At 44.7% G+C, this 20,678-nt stretch overlaps 1 protein-coding gene across 4 annotated transcripts in view; it reads left to right on the top strand.

The window, feature by feature from the left end:
- The window catches only part of GALNT17 (polypeptide N-acetylgalactosaminyltransferase 17), a 376,695-nt gene that overhangs the window by 157,140 nt on the left and 198,877 nt on the right, over positions 1 to 20,678 (top strand). For all 4 annotated transcript variants that reach the window (XM_054693583.1, XM_054693584.1, XM_054693586.1 and 1 more), the window contains exon 4: positions 17,538 to 17,704. In XM_054693583.1, coding sequence (XP_054549558.1) covers positions 17,538 to 17,704 — 167 coding nt within the window. The remainder of the gene's footprint in view (positions 1 to 17,537; positions 17,705 to 20,678) is intronic.

Raw genomic sequence — 20,678 nt, 5'->3', positions numbered from 1 at the left:
TATATTTAAGGTAGGTTAAGCTATGATTGGTAGGTTAGGTATATAAAATGCATTTTCAACTTAATGATATTTTCAACTTTCTATGGGTTTACTGGGGTGTGACCCCACTGTAAGTTGAAGAAGATCTGTACCGATTTCTGAGTCCTCCACAAAGATTTGCTGCTATGCTTTCTTTGGTTCCTGGCCCTTGGGGCCTTGGTGCTTGTGCACAGCATTGTCATCCCCGCCCCCCACCATCTGCATGAAGCCCGTCACCCCAGCTTTCCTCTCACAGGTTTTGTACCCTTCCAGCAGTGTCCCACCTGCGCCTCACCCAGCCTTCTGTGAAATGTTTGTGTGGAGATGGAATTTCGAAGATAACATCATTTTGCTGAATAATGGCATACCTATTAATATTTCTTTGGATTGCTGTGCAAGTAGGACATTTTATAAAGTATTATACACATTTACAAAGTATTATAGACATTTTGCTAAATATGTTTTCATAATAACTGAACATAAACATGTTCAGTTACTCATTAAAGCAATTTTAAACCTGCAGACACGGAATCGGGGAGTAAAATGTCTCAGGAAGAAAAGAGTTAGATGTGTCGGGACACTCATTTTGAAAAAGTCATTACTTTGCCTGCTAGACCTTAACATGCTTCCCGTCTGCAATCAGGCCTGCTGGCGGAACAGGGAACAAGATTCTTCAAGGATGTAGGAGCACAGGACCAGAGGGACTCGTTTGCTGGGGCTGAATGCCAAGTGAAGACTCTTCCTTTTAAACCTACTTCCCTGCCTCTTCCTTCTATTCCACTTTCAGGCTTCTGGGAGGAATATTCTTAATTCACTGCATCTATTATCCCCTCCACTACTCATCACAGGATACAGGATATTGAAATTTACAGATGTCTCCTCTGATTTTCTAAATGCTAAATCTAATAGATTTTTTAAAGTCTTTTTTAATTTAAAGAAACTATATAAATAACAGTTGAATGTAATTTTTATGAATTATCCATATCTATGTAGAGCAAAAAAAGACCGCCCTAAAGTCAGACCCCAAGCTCTTCTCAATGAAGGTCACCATCATCGGCTATTTCTTGTGGAGCTGTCTGGCATGTTCTTATTCATGGATATGCTGGGCATGTTCATTCTCAATTTTGAAGGATGCTGGTAACTTGCTCTCTGAGGGACTTGCCTGTTTCTACCTCAGCCAGTGATATGTGAGAGTATCTTTTCTCACACTTCACAGCACTATGTAAGATCCGTCTTTGATTTGTTTTGCCAATCTAAAGGATAAAAAGCATCTCTTTATAGCTCTAGGATGTGTTTCTTTGATTGCTATTGAGAAATTGATCATCTTTTCATATACTTACTGGACTTGCTTGTTTCTTTTGATTTCTGAGAGAAATGTGTTATATCTGTCCCTATAATTGTGAATTTGTCTTTTATTCTTTGGATTCTTAATACATATTGTTTTGAATATTTTCAAATTATGTTGCTCAGGGGGCTCCCTGGTGGCACAAGGGGTTAAGTCTCAGCACTATGAAGCTATCAGCAGCCACTACAGCATGAATTTGATACCTGGCCAGGGAGCTAACCCACAAATGGCACAGCAGACCTCTCCTGACTCGCCCGCGGCTCCCCTCAAAAGTGTATTTCAGTAGATCTGCCTGTTCTGCTCCCCACCCTGTCTCTGGTGAATCCTCTCACTCCCTGCATCTCTGGCCTACACTCCAGCTCTTGTATGCATAAATAAATAAAATAAATCTTTAAAAAATCAAACTATGTTGTTCAGACACATACATTCATGACCATTTAATTGACTTTTATGAATAAAATACAGTCTTCTGACCCTGGGTCCCTTCCTATTTGTAGTAAAACCAATAACTACTTGTTGGTCTTGCTGTGTCCTTTGCCTCTCCTTTTCAAACTCCTTCCTGGTGGCCTTCAGAAAATCTTTGTGAAATGTGGATTCAGTTCTAGCTGGACATCAGCTTCAGAAGAAGTTGATGAAGGATATGGAGCCAGAGAGGGAAATGGTGGAAGCCCTCAATACCAATCCCATGGATAGGGTTTCCCTTCCTGTGTGACTGTGATGTTTCCTCTTGGCTGCCATTGTAATGGGTAGTCCACCAGCCTTTGGTATGGGCAGAGCTGCCCCCTTGTCTGGCATCTTTATTGATGTCTTTGGATGGGCACCGTTGCGTTACATGAGTTTGCCTTTGAAGGACAGGTAGGCTGAGGCTATTGGGAAATTTGATCTGACCAATTGCTTGCTTCTTTGACTGGTCTCACTAACCATTGATGAGCCCAGCAGCTCCTCCTATGGTTAACTGCCAGGATCAGTTCCATTCCATTTGTGGCTTTGCCTACAAGAGAAAAGGCTTTGCCCATAGTTTTGACGACTTCAGCTGAAAAAGCACCATTTCCTGCAAATAATGTAGTGAGTTGTGAATTTATGTGATCAAGGAAGTACATTTTATTGCAGTCTTTATTCAGGAGAGGGGAGGGAGGAGCAATTGAAGTTCCGCTCTTGAACTAGTGAGTGGGCCAGAGCTTTGGGCCCAGCATGGAACTGAAGCAGCTCAACTGCAAGATGTCTGTGGAAGCTTCCAAATCCCCTGGGGGCCACCTGAAGCTGGAAATCTGGGGCCCTCTGAGAGCAGATGAACAAATGCCATCAGGAGCGAGGCCAATGATCCCACCTCTGACATGAGTGAGCTCCTTGGACAGGCGTGTTTATCCCCATGTCCTTTTTGAGAGCCTGGTTATGTCTTTGTCCAACTTGAAGGGCTACCCTCTTTTTATTTAGAGACTTGCCATGTGTCATCATGTCACTTCCCTGCTCAATAATCCTTGACACTGTGGCTTCCATTGCTGAGGATCAAGTTTGTGAACTGCCTTCAGAGGCCCTCTGTTTTCTTTTCCTCACTCCTGAAGCACCTATGTCTGCTTCCCGGTGGTCCACTAGACCTTTCCTTATCTTTGCTTTTGTACACGCTGTCCATTTCATTTTGTTAAAGAATTTTTCCTTTCTTCTCCTCTCTCCCTTCACAGACCATCACCTGGAAATTACCTACGCATGCTTCATGGCCCTAATCTAGTTTGATCTCCTCTGTGAAACCTTTCCTTGGTGGGCCCCCATCTTGAAGGCAGAAATGAGCTCTCAGAGCATCCTGACAAACCTCCCAATTACATTTCTCACTCCATCATCCTAATTATCATTTACATATCTTTTTCTTTATGAGGTTGTGAGCTGTTCCAGGATAACAGTGAGGTTTTTAAACAATTTCTGTGTCTTTATCACTCCGCTGGTCCATAATTGATGTTCATGGTGTGAAATGTCACAGTTAAGCAAATGTTTTCAGGTGATAGAGATATGCTCATCCTTTGGTGTGTGAAAAGTAAAGGGAGAGATTATTTATTTATTTTTAACCTAATTTACTAATTAATTTGTAGACATTAAGCAAAGTGAAAATTACTTTATTATCTCAGAGAAAATCTTAGGGAAAAATACAGGGTAAGTCATATAAGAAGACACCTACTCTTACCAGCGAGCCATGGCTCATAAGGGACAAGGCGTTTTATTCTTTCTCAGACAAGGAAGTCACATTTATTAGCATCAGGTCAGCTATTTAAAACTGAGCTGTTTGATCTTTATATTTACAAGCAAAAGGAAAGTAACAGTTATGTTATGTAACAGGCCAGCAGTCTATACACCCCCAAGAACAACAGAAGCTCATTTGTCAATTTGTCATAAGGGACAGAATTTTTAGATGGACACAGACCTGCGTCAAAATTGAGGAATAGACATTGCCTTCCATCATCATAAACAGTGAGGTGTGTATTTGTATGGCTCAATTTCTAGAAGCTTTCTCTTGCCAGTAGGACAAATATTTGGAATTAAATGAAGTCACCATCCCTCAGTAAGACTAGCTGCTTCCCCAGACATCCAATGTGGCACCTAAAAAACAGGCATTCAGGGGCCCTGGCAGAGGCCTCAGTCCTCCAGGATTATAGGTTATTGGAATTCCAGAGCTGTGTGCCCCACACAATCCATTGTGCAAGCAGTAACTAGAATTCCTTTTCCTTATATAGTTATTAATGTTTTTAACATGTAATTTATGGAGCTCCAACGATATATGGAGATTTTTCAGTCCAAAAGATGTAGTGCCTGGCCTCTTGGCACTTATAGGCTAGTGATTAGAAGAGAAAGTGTTGGGGCAGAGGTTGCATGGAAAAATGTATTATTGGGCCTCCCCGGTGGCGCAGCGGTTGAGCGCTGGGTTGCGAAGCTGCCCGCAGCCTCCGCGGCGCCAGTTCGATCCCCGGCTGCTCCCAGGCCACCGGAGGAGGGTTCCACATGGCGCGCAGACCTCTCCTGCCGCCCGCTGCTCCCCTCAGCAGTGTACTTCGATCCTTCTGCCTCCTCTGCTCCCTGCTCTGGATCTGGTGAATTCTCTCACCCTCCCGCGCTTCTGACTGTACCCAGTGCATGTATAAACAAACAAACAAAATAAATAAATAAATTAAATAAATAAAGCATGCCTCTATAAAAAAAAAAAAAAAAGAAAAAAAAAAAGAAAAATGTATTATTGTGCTCAGCCTCACCTGTACACTACCTTTTTTTAATCAGCCTAAGATATGAAGAATTGAGTCAACATGGAAGTCTCCAAGTTAACGTGAAATTCATAGAAAGGAAAGCATTGCCTGAGGGAGGTTGAAAAGAATGAACATCACTGGTTATTAACATGCGTTTGAAGGATTGTACTAGTGGTGTGGAGAATTCTATAGGACATTGAGAAACCAGTGCAAATGGGGTTTAAAGAGGATTGAAAATTTTCTTGTCGTGCAATCTACTCTAAAGTGGATGGTTGTTTGTCCAAGAGTTAGGGACCAGTGACCAAAGTTATTAGGTTGTTTTATCAATGGATATTGCTGGATGAGATTACATGTCTAGCAAGCTCTATCGAATGGTTTAGCTGCTTTATAAAATGCTTAGATTCACATCCCATGCAGAATTTATTATCTTTGTAAGTGGCTGTTTCCGTAACCTTAAGAAATTGGCATATAGTTGGAACTAACTCAGCTTTTAAACACAATTGCAGTCATTTCATGTTGAAGTTTCTCATGCCCTTTCAAAGCTACGTGTTGACTTAACAGGAAGATCTCCAAGTGGAGTGAATAGTTTTCGGTCTATTACTCAAGGCCATAGTGGAATAACTTTGGGTAGAGAAAAAAGTTTGAGATCTGGTTCATTCATAGGTCTGTCTTCTGGAATGGACAGAATCTGAGGTCAGGCCACTTCTTCCTCCCCCCAAACCTGCATTTGAAAAGTAAAATACTTGTGCCTTAGGTCTTAACTCAGGATTCTTTTTCCAACTGCAGCATCAAAGGGTACCTACTTACAGAGTGACATGAGGTTTCTCTCATTCATGCTAGTTGATTTCATGGCCACCTGAAACTCCAGGAGCTTTTAATCAAGCATTGAAGTTCCCTTTAATTTTGCATTATGTTTGTGTCATTCATGTATCAATCTAAACTGATGTGTTTTTTCTATGCTCACTATAAAAAATAAGCAGAACATGTATAAAGAAGCAAGAAAATATTATAATCTCACCACTTAGAGACAAAATGACATTTCACTGTTGTTTAAATTTGAATTTCTTTTATTACTAATGAGGATCCACCTAGTTTCATGTTTGTTATTTGTTTCTTTTGTTTTCTGAATTGTGTGTTCATTTATCTAATTGTGTGTTTATTTATCTAATTCTGGTGTTTGGGTTGGTATTACCTGTCACTCTTTTGTAATTGCTGTAATTTTTTTTTTTTTCAGTTTGCTGTTTCTTAATTCTATTATTTTTGATGATCAGAGATTTGCAATTACTCTGATTCTTCATTATCCAGAGTTTGAATGAATATTCACTTACACTTTTGTTTTATTTCCTGTATATTTGAAGTTCTAAATTTTACCATATTATCTCTTTCAAATATATTTTGAAATATGTTTGGAAGGGAGTTTTTCCTCTATTTTTCCTCAATAGAGAGACAGTACTTCTGATACCATTTGGCATAAATTCTCTAAGATCAGGCCTATTTCTAGCCTCTTGGTTTTGTTTCTCTTGTCAGTTAACTTGTTCTTGATCAAAATATATCAGTTTATATTGAATTTAAACATATTCTTTAAACCTGTCTCTGGGTTTCCTTAATACCCTTTTCCCTTCAACAGATAAGTTATTTATTTTCACCTGTTTATTATTTCAGGTCAATGTTGAAATTGTCAAGAACTAAAATGATTTCCATAGAAATCTTTTAAAAAGTAGCATTTATAGTATTATTAAGTCATGAAAGTAATACATATTTGATGTACAACACCGGAGACTACACTGTAATGTGAGGGAATAAACAGAAGTATCAAAAATCCCTCTGTTCAGATCCTCCTTGATAAATAATTCACTTTTTTTTTTTCCAAAAGTTGAGTCAAGAAGCTTTGGAGTCTGGTAGATCTGAGCTTAAAGTCCAGCCCTGTCCTGTGGGCAAGGCACACTGAGTCTTGGTTTTCTTGTCAGCAACCTGGGGACACTGACATTGTGAAAAGAAGTGAGGTGACTTATCTGGTCTCATGCTATCACATGTGTCCTGTGGGGTCACCTTCCCACCAGTCATCTTCTAGTCTCTTCTAGGAGCGTTGAGCTGGCCCAGGCTTCTCGTGGTGCCTGAGCAAAGGTATGAGTGCTTCTGAGGCGCATGCCTGGAGCTGGCACACAACACGTGGCCTTGTTCTACAGCTCAAAGCAAGTCATGTAACTGAACCCATATCCAAGGGATGGGGAAGTGAGAAAAGCTTCCAGGTCATGTGCCATAGACCTGCATATGTGAAGGGTGACAGATCAGGACATTATTGCATTTTGCCACAAAGTACAAACAGAATACACTAAATTGCTCTAGTAGTTCCAGGAGAGAAAGCATTTTAGAGGAGGCCCATGTCCTCAAGAAAGACTTCATGGGTGGAAATAATGGCAATCAAAGTATCAACAGTAATGCCAACATCAGTGTGGTGGCCCAGATGTGAGAATAAACAGAAGTGTCTCGGGAAAAATAGGGGCTTGACTGGCCAATTTGGCCTGGACATTAAATGGAAGAATAGTTTGGTGATACATTTCTCATTACTATGCTGAAGTTTTGGGATAAAAACCGTTAGTGCCAGATTGGAGCTCTGTAAGAGATGTGGTGGGGAGGCGGGACTTTGGCTGAGAGCAAAATGTTTTATAGCTTTCAATGTCTATCAAGAATCTTATTTGCCAAATCTTGAATCTGTTGGACTTTGGAATATGGCTTTTAATCATTTATAATTTGCATCATTTCCTAATGTGTTTTCGTCCCTCCTGCAGTGGTTGGGTCTGTCCTCTCTCATTCTATTCACCTTAGAAAGGTTCTAGGATAAATACTATGTATGAAGAATGTAGACAGCATTTCCTGTGCCTTAAATGCGCGGAGAATTTCTTAGCTCTGGCCTGAAACTGTCTGCATTAATTTATCCTTAATTGTTTTTAGAAATTCTGTTCCTGATCCACTGCATAATAAAATTCTTGGGTTTTTCTTTTCTTTCTCCCCCCTCCCCCTTTGAATGAGTGCAGCGAGATGAGCCACATTATATTCACACAGATTCACCTACTGAGCTGAGAATCTGAAGGATGCCCCCCCCAGAACTCATCCCTGTGTGTCTTCCCTCTTCTGTCCTAGAGATAGCAGTGTGCACAGAGCAGGGGTCTGTGGTCAAACTGAGAGTTAAAAAAGGTAAATCAACCCTTTTCCTTTAAAATAAAAACCTTCCAAATGGAGAGACAGGTAGGATTTTTGGCCATGTCAGGAAACTGTCATTCCTAATATCTGGCCAATGAATGCTGAATCTCATGGATTTTCAGGGTAAAGACCAGAAATTGCCTTGTCTTTTGGTAAGAAACTCTTCAACCCTCAGAGAAAAAAACATACCAGGGAGTCATGGAGCCAGCAGGTCCAAAATTGAAGTCCAAAAATCAAATATGGCTTTGTGGAATATTCTAAAAAAATAATATTTATAGGGACTAGGCTGGGAGGGATCTATAGAGTGTTGTTGACTGTAGGGTGATGGGCCAGACACTGGTCTGTGACCAGGAAATGAGGTTGCAGACTGCCCATGTGCTGTTAGGCTGCATGGCTGTGGTCCATCCTTCCCCCATGCTGCTCCTCTGGGAAACTGAGGAAAGGTGTAAGTTCTCACCACTGAATGAAACAAATATACCTATACCCACAACATTTTTATTTAATTTCTGGGGATTTTCCTGTGGTTCTGTGGATGCTGAGGTAAGGATCCATGCCATTCATGGAGCAGACTTAATCTTGACACATGAGAATTGCCCCAATATGACCGATAGGCAGGACACACGGGACTCAAATGCTGGAGTAGGCAGTTCGTCCTGGAGACTGCTCTGTGTGGGAATTGAACTAATGAGGTGTGTTGCTTCTGCCTGGGTGAACTGCAGAGCTCAACCCAAGGAAATTAAGCCACTCAGCAAAGTGTGCATTTTCCCCAATAACGAGCGTTGCAAAAGAGGAGCCTCATACATCTCAGTTATTCAGCCCCTTTTATTCACATCTTGTTTTGCAAGGTTTGCTGTTGCTAAAAATGATACCACTCTTTCCTAGGATTATAGGAAAGACTTGATAAGGAGGGAGAAAAAGTGGAGCATTGGGTTGTTTAATGCACTTGACCCAGGCAGTTTTCAGAATTTGAGCCTTGATTAGTAAATCAAGGGAGACAGCAGGCAGTTGTGTTCAAGCCGGTATCTTTTAAGTGTTGAGGTGCCATCACCAGTGCTATAATTGTGGGAGGAGGTAAGTGGTGCCTTTGATCACAAGATGGGCACAGGGAATAAGTAGGGAAGGGAAGAGGGTTTTTGTTCATTCAGTAACCGTTTATCTGCTGAGTACTGTGCTTGGCTCTGGGGAAACAAATGGAAATCAGCCTTACTAGCCGCCCTGAAGTGGAGAGAATGGAGTGTTGTGAGGGCATCCTGCAGAGGGAGAGGCAGCTGGGAGCAGTCCTGATGTCCAACTGGGGATCTGGGGCAGTGCCTGATGCTGGGCTGAGGGGCACTTTAGGAAGAGAGAAAAGTATGCGTCAATGAAGAGATAGCATTTCCGGCTGTAGCTACTATAAACTATTCCTGTTTCCTAGAGCCAGATATGCTGTCTGTCCATTTAAGTTCTGTGCGTCCTGCTTGTCAGTTGCACTGAAATAATTTTCATGAATTAAGATTCAGCCTCCTCTGTGCATGCCATGGGTCCTTCCTTATCTAGGGGTCCACAGAACTCCAGGAATCCCCCTCCCCAAACTGAATGCAAGATGATGTGGGTGAGAGGTAAGATGTTTTCTGGGGTATATATGCCTTTCATGGGCTTTCCACAGGAGCAGCACAGAGGAATGGGGACCCCCCCCCCAACCACACAGCCAGAGATGAGATTGGAGAGATGAGCTAGGACTTAACTTGGGTGTCAAAGTAGTTTGAATTTAATTCTGAGAACACTGGAGAGGCAGAGAGATAGTTTAAGTGGAAGAGTGATGTGATCCTATTTGGATTTTATAAAGGTCATTCTGGAAGCAATGGGGTAAATAGAATGGGGTTCAGCTGCAGACAGGCAGGCAGGAGGCAAGAGGTGAGTTAGGTGGCTTTTGGAGGGAACTAATAATGAGTGAAATGTGGGGTTCTCATAAAGAGATCCTAGGGACGGTAGAATCTCTAGAATGTGGTGACTGGTTGAACATGTGGAGTGGGCCATGATTCTTGAAGAAAAAGGGTAGTGCCCTTCAGTGAAGAAGGATGGCACAAAGAGAATGGGGTCTGTTTCAGGCATGCTGAATTTGGGGTGCTTAGGAGATGTCCATGTGGAGATGCCAGTGGGAAGCTGAAGCTTGAACAAAAGTTGAAGGGTTTGGAAGCTGCAGACTTAATGGTTGGAGCCATCGACTTGAGTGAGTTTACCCAGGACAGTTTCTGAAGCGAGACTAGCAGAGAGCAGAACTTGGAGCATTGAGGAATTTTGGAATTTAGAAGAGTAGAGGAAAAGGCCAACTTATGAAACATAACAAGGGGTCAGGGAAGATCACAAGGGATAATAATGAGGATGCCAGAGTCCAAGAGTAAATATCCTATATAGGTGAGAGGGAGTGTGTGAAACACTACAGAGAGATTGTCAGCTACAGTGAGGTTCCGAAGTTTCCATTGGTTCTAGCCACTTACAGGCCACTGGAAACTTTAGCAAGAGCAGTTTGAGCAAAGTAGGGTGCTTAGAAGCCAAATGATAGTGGAGTGAGAAATGAGTGGGAATGAAGGGAGACAGTGAGGGCAGAGAAGAAGACAGTAATTAAGGCTGTGGGAAAGGAATATTTTTTTATCTAAATGAAGAGACTTGAGTTTCTTTCTTGAGTGGAAAAGTCAATGGAGGGTGACTCAAGATGGAAGAGAGAGTAGTTGGAGAAGTAGGACCCTAGGTTGGGAGGAGGCTGCTGAGTGCACAGCACAGATGAAAAGTTTAGCTCTGACCTCCCCTCTCAGCTTCCTTCAAGGGAGGAGGGAAGGGTGAAGACTAAGTTCAGAGGTTCATAAGTGTGTGGGTGGTGAGCAGTGCTTCCACAGAAGTGCTTCTCACATTTCCACCAGCACAGGGGTCACCCCCAGAGCTTGATAGAAGTGTCCAATCTGGTGGGCTTGAGAATGTGCATATCTTTTTTTTTAATGTTTGCTTTTTTTTAAAATAAATTTTATTTTTATACTCTCCATACAATTGCAACCCCCTTATTTTGACCCCTTAATTGCAATCCCTCCCCTCCCCGCCCCCACCCCCCATAGAGTGTCTCTGGTTCATAGTTGTTTGTTGATTTTGATTTTCACTTTCTTATAGTTATTCATTTTCCTGGTCCCTTATTTAAGTTTTCTAGATTCCTGCTATGAGTGAGACCATCCGGTATTTTTCTTTTTCTTTCTGGCTTATTTCGCTGAGCATGATCCCTTCCAGCGCCATCCATGTTGCTGCAAATTGCATGTGTTTATCTTTTTTGAATGCTGAGTAATATTCCATGGTGTATATGTCCCACATCTTCTTGATCCAGTCATCTATTTTTGGGCATTTGGGTTGTTTCCAAAGCTTAGCTATTGTAACTAGTGCTGCTAAAAACATAGGGGTGCAGGTGCTCTTTGGAATTGATGTTTCTGTGTCCTTTGGGTAAATACCTAGGAGTGGAATTGCTGGATCATATGGAAGCTCTATGTTTAGGTCCAGAAATCTCCACACAGCTCTCCATAGTGGTTGGATCAGTTTGCACTCCCACCAACAGTGCAGGAGAGTTCCTTTTTCTCCACATCCTCGCTAACATTTGTTGTTGCTAGTTTTTTTTAATATGTGCCATTCTCACTGGTGTAAGATGGTATCTCATGGTAGTTTTGATTTGCATTTCCCTGATTACAAGTGATGTTGAACATTTTTTCATATGCCTGTTGGCCATTTGCATTTCCTCTTCAGAGAAGTTTCTTTTTAGCTCTTCTGCCCATTTTTTGACAGGATTATTTTCTTTGTTGTTGTTGAGTCTCATCAGCTCTTTGCAGATTTTTGTGATCAGTCCTTTATCATTAGTGTTGGGTGCAAAAATGTTCTCCCAGTTGGTGGGGTTTCTCTTTGTTTTTGTTATTGTCTCTTTTGCTGTGCAGAAGCTCTTTAATTTGATGTAGTCCCAGGTGTTTATCTTTGCCTTCACTATCACTGCTTTGGGTGATGTGTCTGTAAAAATGACTTTGATGTGAATATCACGTAGTGTTTCGCCTATATTTCCTTCTATGTATTTTATGGTTTCAGGTCTTATGTCTAGTTCTTTAATCCATTTTGAGTTGATTTTTGTGTATGGTGTGAGGTAGTGGTCAAGCTTCAGAGAACGTGCATTTCGAACAAGCTCCCAGGTCATGCTAAGCTGATTCTGTAGGCCTGCGACCACATTTGGAGATTCCTATTGGTGACCTTGATTTCCTCTCTGAAGTAGGAGGCACAGTTGCCTGTGGAAGAGAGAATGGCCTGTGGAAAGCAGTAAAGGGCTGGAATCGAGGGCTCTGATCTGTCTCACAAAACAGGCTGCAATCTGCAGAGATTGGAGATGTTGGATTTGTCTTATCATCATTGCACAGTTGTGGGACTTTCTCCTACAAGATCAGAGGCATGTTTTAGGGGAGGAAAGTCAGATGGACAATTGATGCAGAGCTGGGGTTCCTCAGGGCTGGTGGGAAAGAAGGACAAAGAGCTAAGGGTGTGAGGGTGGGATAAAGGTAGGGCATAGTTGAAGAGAGGTGCTTAGATTTCACTTGGAGATAGAAGAACAAGAAGTTAGGAAAGGACTAATATACTGAGAAGAAATAGAGTGGTCCTGGATGTGGAGGTCTGGTTGAGGTGTAAGGAGGAAAGACAAGGCAAAATGAGTGAAAAAATACTTATGACTGTTGAATTTGGTGGCTGAGGTGCAATATCTCTGGGCAATTATGAGATCCAAGAAAGGCCATGGAGTTTGAAGTAATTGCAAGTGGTAACCCAAACGAGATGACCCATCTGGCATCCTTTGTTGTGGGTCAGAGGCTCCCTGTCCATGCTGAGTGGTCACCGAGGCAGTGACAGAACAGGGGTTGGAACAACAGGGTTCGATGATGCGTAACACAGGTATGATCTTTTCTTCCGATCTAAAGGGCAGTGTATCTGTGAGGGATTTCCAGAGAAACAGAACCAATAGAATGTCTATCACTCTGTCTATCTGTTGGCCCATCCATCCATCCATCCATCCATCCATCCATCCATCCATCCATCCATCCATCCATCCATCCATGCATCCAACCTTGTCCATTATCTTACAGATAGATAGTGTAGAAGGAACTACAGGAAGATGCCAAAATGGAGGGCATTTTAAATGAAGCCAGGAGGCCATTAAGAAAGCACAGTTTTTTGCATGTCCCCACTCTAAGAAACATGAACTTTTGAAAGTACACCTGGTGAGAAACATCATGAACATCCTGAAAGCCACCTGCTGGTTGTTTGCAATGGACTCCCCTTTTTGGAAACTAATTGTCAATCATGTACCAAGCATAGGTTTTATGCATCAGTCTCGATCATTATTTCTGGAAAACAACTTACATAACTCTGGTTTTGATTATATGAGCCCTACCCTGTCCCCCAGGCTTTGGAACACATTTCAAGGACTAGTTGAACATGTTTCCCAGCTGCAATTCTTAAAGCCCCACACACTTCTCTTTTGTTTCAACTTAACCAGGTTTTAGGTTTTTGTTTAACAGTAGACACATAGATATATATATAGAGAGAGAGAGAGGAGAGCAAAAGAGAGAAAGATGTATTTTAAGGAATTGGCTTATATGATTGTAAGGCTTGGCAGGTTCAAAATCTGAAGGGTTTGCCTGCAATCTAGGGGCCCAAGGAGAAGTTGATGTTGTAGCTGAAATCTAAAGGTGGTTTGCCTGCAGAATTCCCTCTTCCTTGAAGAAACTCAGTCTTTTTCCTTAAAACCTTCAGCTGATTGGATGAGTCCCAAGCCCACTGATCTAAAGGTTCAGCTTACTTAAAAAAATACTATTCCAGAAACATCTAGACATATATCTATGGTGTACTGGGTTCACAGTTATGCCCCAGTGCCACATAGGGGGTTCTTATAAGTTGCCTCTCAATGGGTCATGGCAGGTATCTGCTTCTGAAAGCATGTAACCAGTGCTTTGGATTTTGATTTTTTTACTGGAGACTTCAGATCTTGACCTTCTTTCACATCAACTCTGATTTTCTCTAATAGGTTCCCAGAGGTGGCCAGGTGCTCCTAGATCTCCTTTTTCTACCCACCATCAGTGAAGTACGGGCCTTTTTGGTGCTAGGTGGTCAGTGCCAGTGGCTCTGGGGTGAGGGGACTGAAGAGGGGAGACGGGAGTTACCCTTAGGGAGTTACTGAGTTCAAGGAAGCATCAAGGGCAGATGCACAGACAGATTGATAGATCTAAGGTGTCTAACAGATTCGGTTGCTTGGTTATTATTTATCTCTACTTTCTTTGCTCTATAACAGCTTCCAGAGAATCTGTTCCCCGTTAGCCCTTTGAAGAAAGAAGCCTGGCCTTGAATTTCTTTGTAGCCCTTGAACCAGAATCACTGATGGCATTTGAACCAGACCTTAAGCTAGTTTTTCCCCAGCCATCTCCATTCAGGCAAAGGGCCGTCTTGCTGCTTTCTGACTATTATTGAAAGGAAATTTGTGATTTCTGGGACCCAGATCCGAGCCAGTGTTGCTCCACGCAACAAGCCATGGGCTTTGAGGCCTTCTGCAGTTTCTGTGATGTTCCAGCCTTTCCCACTCCCCGGGTGTCTTTCAAATCTGCAATCTATTCTTTTCACTGCCATCCAGGTTGCTCTTACTTACCAGGATTTTGCATCCTTGGAACCCAGGAAACAGAGTTGTGGCCTGACACCCAGCCCTGAGCAGACTGCTCCCCATTGAAGCCGCTACCCAGTTTGCTTGGCACTGCCTGTGCCTGGGCCACCCAGAGAACACCATGCACACTGCTCTGCTTCCAGGCACGAGGGCCTTCCACCCCTCGGCTCCTTCCAGGACCACTGGAATGAGATTAAAGTTTCCTCCATGTCAGCACCAGTCTGCAGCACCCAGATGTGTGGTTTGGATACACTGAGGGGCATCCGGGCACAGCTGGGATTGACTCAACAACTCCTGGGGGTGGGGGCCGTATCTGTCCTTTCTCTGTGCAGCCTCTGGTATTTCTGTGCCTGGGAGGCCCTCCTCTTTCTTCTTACCATGCCCCGTTAACTTTCCTTCTGCGCTCACCTGCTCTGTATGGCATTGTATGTCTGGATGTCTGTGCATTTTCTACATATTAAGCAATAAGTCAGACTTAGAGGGTTTTTTTTTTTCTTTAGCAGTCTGCCTCTCTAGAACTTAAAAATGAAAGTTGATTTTCATAAAGATTATATTCATATTGTCTGCCTGTTGTGAACCCTGAGGACAGTGGACTTAGAAAGGGCAAATCCTTGTAAGCTGAGACAAGCTTAGAAGCCTGGGCCCTGTCTGGGAGGCAAATCCTGGGGTCCCGCAGGAAGGCAAGGTTGAGGGAAACCTCTGGGAGCCTGGCCCGTGGAAAGGAGAATATATAAAGGGGAACGAAGGAGCCTAAAGGAGGCTGGAGAGTCAGCGGGGCAGACTGGACTTTCCATTAGTTGGATTTTCCTAGGGCTCCAAAGTCTGGTCCCACGTGATCCCCCCAAGGAAAAACTCCTGAGCCAGGCTCCTGGAGAGAGGCATGGTGCCAGTTGTTTTAACAGTTTTAGAGCAGTGTGCCCCGGGCTACATGTCCGGCTTGTGTTGAGTGCTTCACACTTCTGAAGTCCCCCATGAAGGGGCAGTGTTGGGCCTCCCACACCCTCAGGCTCCCCTGCTTCCTGCTTCACCAGGGACACTGCCTGCTCTGCCCCAGAGATTTTGACTCACAGCTCAGTCTCCATCACAGCTACCCCTGCCTGTGGGTAGAGACCACGGTGCTGGCACAGTGCAGTCTGGCCTTTGTGCTTCTTAATTCCCAGGGCCAGAAGCTGTTAAAAACAAAGGACCACAGAAACCAGCCCAGGAGTGAGTGCTTGGAGAAGGCATGAGGGCATGGGCAAGGAGGGGGCAGAGAGGGAGCGGCCACCAACCTCCTGGGCTCCAGCCCCTGGCTGAGGGGTCTCTGCAGGACTCTCTGGGTGCCCTCTGCCCTCGGATCGCCGAGCAGTAAATAAGATGATGCCTGCTGACTGCCCAGAGCCCGTCAATAACCATTCTAATCTCCCTGGCAGCCCCCAGAAGTGAATTCACAGTGATGTGGTAAAAATGAGGCTGCATGATCAATGGATCCCTGGACGATCTCCTCCAGGAGACACAAATGTATATTGTAACAAAACTTTATTTTCTTCTGAAAATTGCCTACATGATTAATATGGCCCGCCACAGCCCAAGCTGTTCAGCATAAAAAACAGCTGTATTTCTGGCTTCCTCATCAGCGCTTCCCTCTCACTCCATTCCTTCATCTTGCTTCCTTTGTTCTGCTCACCAGCACATGCTGCTATATGTGGTGCCATCTCGCAGGAGGAGGAGGAGAAAGTACTGAAATGTTCCAGCTCCCTCTTCCATTTGACTTTGCTTCTGTTTGGTGTTTCCAGTGTGGCTGGGATTGAGCATAAGATCAAATTCGCCAGTGTTCTCGGGACAGATGTCAGTGCTCCCCGTGCTCCCTGGACAGACCATGCAGGGACCACCCGTGGGTGCTGGCCAGCTCTTTCGTCACCGTGGGTCCAGAGAGGCCGGTGCTCTCTGCCTGAGTCCAGCCTGGATGAGCCTTCCATCCTTCCACCCTGTCTTCAGGGGTGGGGGAGTTGCTGGAGGTCAAGAGTGAGGACTTCCTGGGCCTCTCCGCTGGCGCAGTGGGTTGAGCGCAGCGCTGTGTAGCTGTCCGCAGCCTCTGCAGCGTGGGTTTGATTCCTGGCAGGCCAGGGAGATACCCACATGATGCAGCAGACCTCTCCTGTTGTGCCCGCTGCTTCCCACAGCAGTGGATTTTGGTCGTCTGCCTGTTCCACTCCTCGCTCTGTCTCTGGTGAATCCTCTCACCCCCTGCATCTCTGGTCTGTACCCATGCATATTCATTAATGCATGAATAAATAAATCTTAAAAAAAAAAGAGTGAGGACTTTCTAGACAGGTGGCCCCTTCTTTTGTCCCAGGGAGATTCTGGGAACACTTGCAAGAAGAACTGGGGCATGTCATCCAGAGGCCCCTCTTGGTTGTGACTGTTTGCATGTGTGTTTTCTGTCCTCTCCTGGCAGAGAAGAAGGCAGAGGCCTCTGGAACACTTCTAGGCTCAGTAAATGTCTTTGCTTGGGTTCCCCAGAAACAGAGCCTGAAACAAAGATTTGAGTACACGTAATTACATGGGAACTGAAGAGCTCCACTAGGTGGAGTGGAGAGGTAGGACTGGGACGGGAAGGCCTCCCCCAACATGAGGTGTTACACAGGTTAGTACTACAGGTGCTGGAAGCTTAATCCCACACCCCCATACTCCCAGTCAAACCGCTCAGGGGCTGAGGCAGCCTGTTACTGAAGCATCAACTCCAGGTGTCACTGGGTAAGAGCTGGTGGAGATGGAATAATTGCTTAGGTGGCAGCGATACAGCCTCCAGGCAAGCAGACACAGGTAGCCAGAGGGGGCCGGCGGCAGGTGTGCGCTGGAGGGTAACCAGGGGCCAGTGTGGGCCCAGAAGGCTGTGATGTGTGCCCGAGACTGATGCTTCCCATTGGGATGGGTTGCTAAATATGGGAGAAGTAGAGCTGAACCCTTAATGTTCTCTGCTTTAGGTTTTAGTCTCAGTTCTTGGCAGCAGAGGACAAGAGGGATTCACACCTTGGGAAGATTCCTCTGACTCCACTCTCCCTTGCTCTCCCCGCAGGTGTAAGGAGCTGAAGTACTCCAAGGAGCTGCCCCAGATATCCATCATTTTTATCTTTGTGAATGAGGCCCTGTCCGTGATCCTGCGGTCAGTGCACAGTGCTGTCAACCACACACCGACACACCTGCTGAAGGAAATCATCCTGGTGGACGACAACAGCGACGAAGGTAAGGGGTGGCACCTGCATGCTCTAGGGGCAGGGATGATGCATGTGCACAATGCCAGCTCAGGAAGTGCCAAATTCCAACGTGAGAGCCCAAGAATCCTTATCTGCTGATCTTTGTAGCAGATCTGGAGAGTGGGAGAGGTTTTCCAGGCAGACATTTAGGCTAACACTGGTCCGTTTGTCCTGCACCCTCCAGGGTTCTAGAGGGTTCTTGCTTGTGTATCTATTGATAGACAACCCCCCTTCCTTCTTGTTACCTAAAGTAGATGACAGAGAAGGGCTGAATCCCTCTGCGCTCCCCACCCCACATCCCATCTCCATTATTTTTTCTGAGACACAAATGAAAAAGCGAAATTCTCGCCTGTGATGGAGGCTCTTCATCTTAATTCAGAATTCCCCTCTGGGCCACTGCGCCCAAAATGACTGTAGTTAGAAATGAGCAGTGTTGGCGGGTCTCTTGGAGTTCAACTCTGTTAGGAATGATGGCTCCATTGGAAAATATAAAATAAGCAAGTCGTGGATGGCAATAACAAAACCCTTGAGGTCCTCGGAGACAAAAGACCCAAAAGACTGGTGTTGAGGTGGGGGTGGATTTTGGTTTTGTTCACTGTGACTTTGTGTTGGCTCAGAGCCCACACTGTGCTCCCTGCAGGGAGAACCCCAGGAGCTGATGACATGAAAGATGCCAGCCAGGGGCCATCCTGAAGCCAGAGAGGCTTCTTCAGAGCAACTGAAGGGTTAGGGGCTAAACTTGCTGCTCCCAGCCTGCTAAGTGGAGAAGAGCTCCAGGGTTGGGAGAGGGTCAGGAGGAGGCAAGACTCCCCACAGTCCTGTTTGATGCCTGCTTACCTTCTGGTGCCCCAGGATGAGCTGAAGGCCCTCTTCCCCATCAGAACTTGCTTTGCAGTGAGGGGCGTGAGAACACTGGAGCCGAGCAATATGCCCATCAGTCACAGCCATCATGGCCTCTAGATTTTGAGGACTGATGGGTTATTTGCTGGGTTTTTCTCATTCTTATTTTTCACCCTTCGGCCATTTGGTTACATGTGGAGCCTTCTGAAATTAATGCTGAGAGTCTCCTTATGAGGAGGGGGTTCTCTCAGGCGCCTAAAGCCTTTACCTCATCTGGTAAATCTGTCCCCCTAATGTGGCTCACGGTACCCCTCTCTGCATGCCCCCTCCATGCTGCAGTCCTTTTATTTCAGCAGCACTCCCTGCTCTCTGCAGGGAACCTTCACCTCACTCCTCTTCATCTGCTGGCTCTGTCCCACCCCAGCTGTCCCCTCTGCGTCACTTCCTGGGAGAAGCCCTGACTAGCATCCTAAGGCTGTGCCCTGTGCTGCACCCCACCATGCTCCTGCAGCATAGGACTAGCCATGTCTTGCATGACTGGACTCTCATGCCAGGCAGGACTTTGTTTGATGGGCAAGGGAGTGACAGGTGATGCCAGAGGAGCTGGGAAGGGCAACCAGACGCTGGCAGCAAAGTTCCAGAAGTGGTACATTTATGAGCCAGCAAAACCAGTGGAGTACAGGCTGTCAGTGCTGGGCTGCACTGGGGTGCACCCTCAGTGCTGGTGGTGCCTCCTCTCTCTAAGGAAATCCTGGCAGAGCCCAGCCAGAGGGGGAGGAATAGAAGGCAAAGCTAGGCTCACCCAGAGCACAAGCTCCGTGGGGGCAGAGGCCTTCACAGGGTGTCATAGTTTGAGTTCCCACCCCCCCAGACATACTTGAAATGCATTCCAGCGCCCCCCTACCCCACCTTAGCCACAGTTTCACTTTCTGAAGTTTCAGTCACCTGTGGTCAGCAGCGTTCTGAAATACTATATATACAATAAGAAATTTTGAGAGAGACACACAGAGAGACCCATTCCCATAACTTTTATTACAGTAGATTGTTATAATTGTTCTAATTTTAATATTAGTTATTGTTGCTAATCTCTTACTGAACCTAATTTATAAATTAAACAGTATCCTGGCTATGCATGTATAGGAAAAATCTTAGTATGTATACAGTCTCAGGCACCCACTGGGGTCTAGGAACGTATTTGGGACATGAAGAGTGTGACTAGGGGACTGGGGAAGTAGGACTAGGAAGGAGCGTGTTCCCCAGAAGGGGAGCCATGCACATTGTTACTGTGGGTGAAGGGAGTTTAATCTCATCTCATCGTGGGTGGCGGTGCTTTGAGAGCTAGTGTGAAACCCACCCCCGAAATAAGCCTGCTCTAGAGCTGATGGAGCTGGGCTGACACACCTGTAGCATAAGAACCTGGAATCTATTCACCTTCTAGAAAGTCTGGCGGGGGTGGGAGGAGAGGAAGGGACTGAGGAGCTGCCCTGCTGACAAGTCCCAGGTGATGCTGATGCTGCTGGTGCAGGGACCCGACTTTGAGAAGTAGTACCAGGTTAAGTACCTTTCAGTGACTCACACTTCACATCTGATGAAGATGCACAGTGGGTGGGAAGAGGGGAGATGAGGTATTTTTGGTTCACTCTAACTGTAAAGTTAATTTCCACTCATCCTCCCTGGGCCTCCTCCCCGTAATATCTTAGGGGACCAGGAGTGGATTCTATTAATTCTGTTTCCTTTTTTCTTTCCCCAACTCTGGACTCTATATTTTCTGTCCTTTTTAACTGGAAAAGGAATTTAATATTTTTTTTCCTTTATTGAGAATTCCTTTGTGACTAGTATTACTGAGTTTTGTAAAGATTCAGTGTAGATTTGAAAAGACCCCCCACACACTGTAATCATGGAATTGAGTTCCTTCCAGACATCAATTTTGTATATTTAAGTAGACTATGAGTTTATTTTCTTAAGTCTTTTTGATGATGGTGCTTTAAGATCTCCTACAATGACTATTCCTTCCCGTGTTCTTAATAACATTTGAGTTGTGTATCTTGTTGTCAGTTTCTTTGGCAACTGTGGATTTGTGTCTGCGTGGTTTCATGATTGGTGGCGGTTGTTACCATTATGTA

Source organism: Talpa occidentalis, unplaced genomic scaffold (assembly GCF_014898055.3).
Source record: "Talpa occidentalis isolate TD23 unplaced genomic scaffold, MPIMG_talOcc4v2.1 talOcc4.12, whole genome shotgun sequence".
NCBI classification, from domain to species: domain Eukaryota; kingdom Metazoa; phylum Chordata; class Mammalia; order Eulipotyphla; family Talpidae; genus Talpa; species Talpa occidentalis.
The sequence above is the reverse complement of the archived record's forward strand: the minus strand, read 5'-3'. Positions and strand labels throughout refer to the sequence as shown.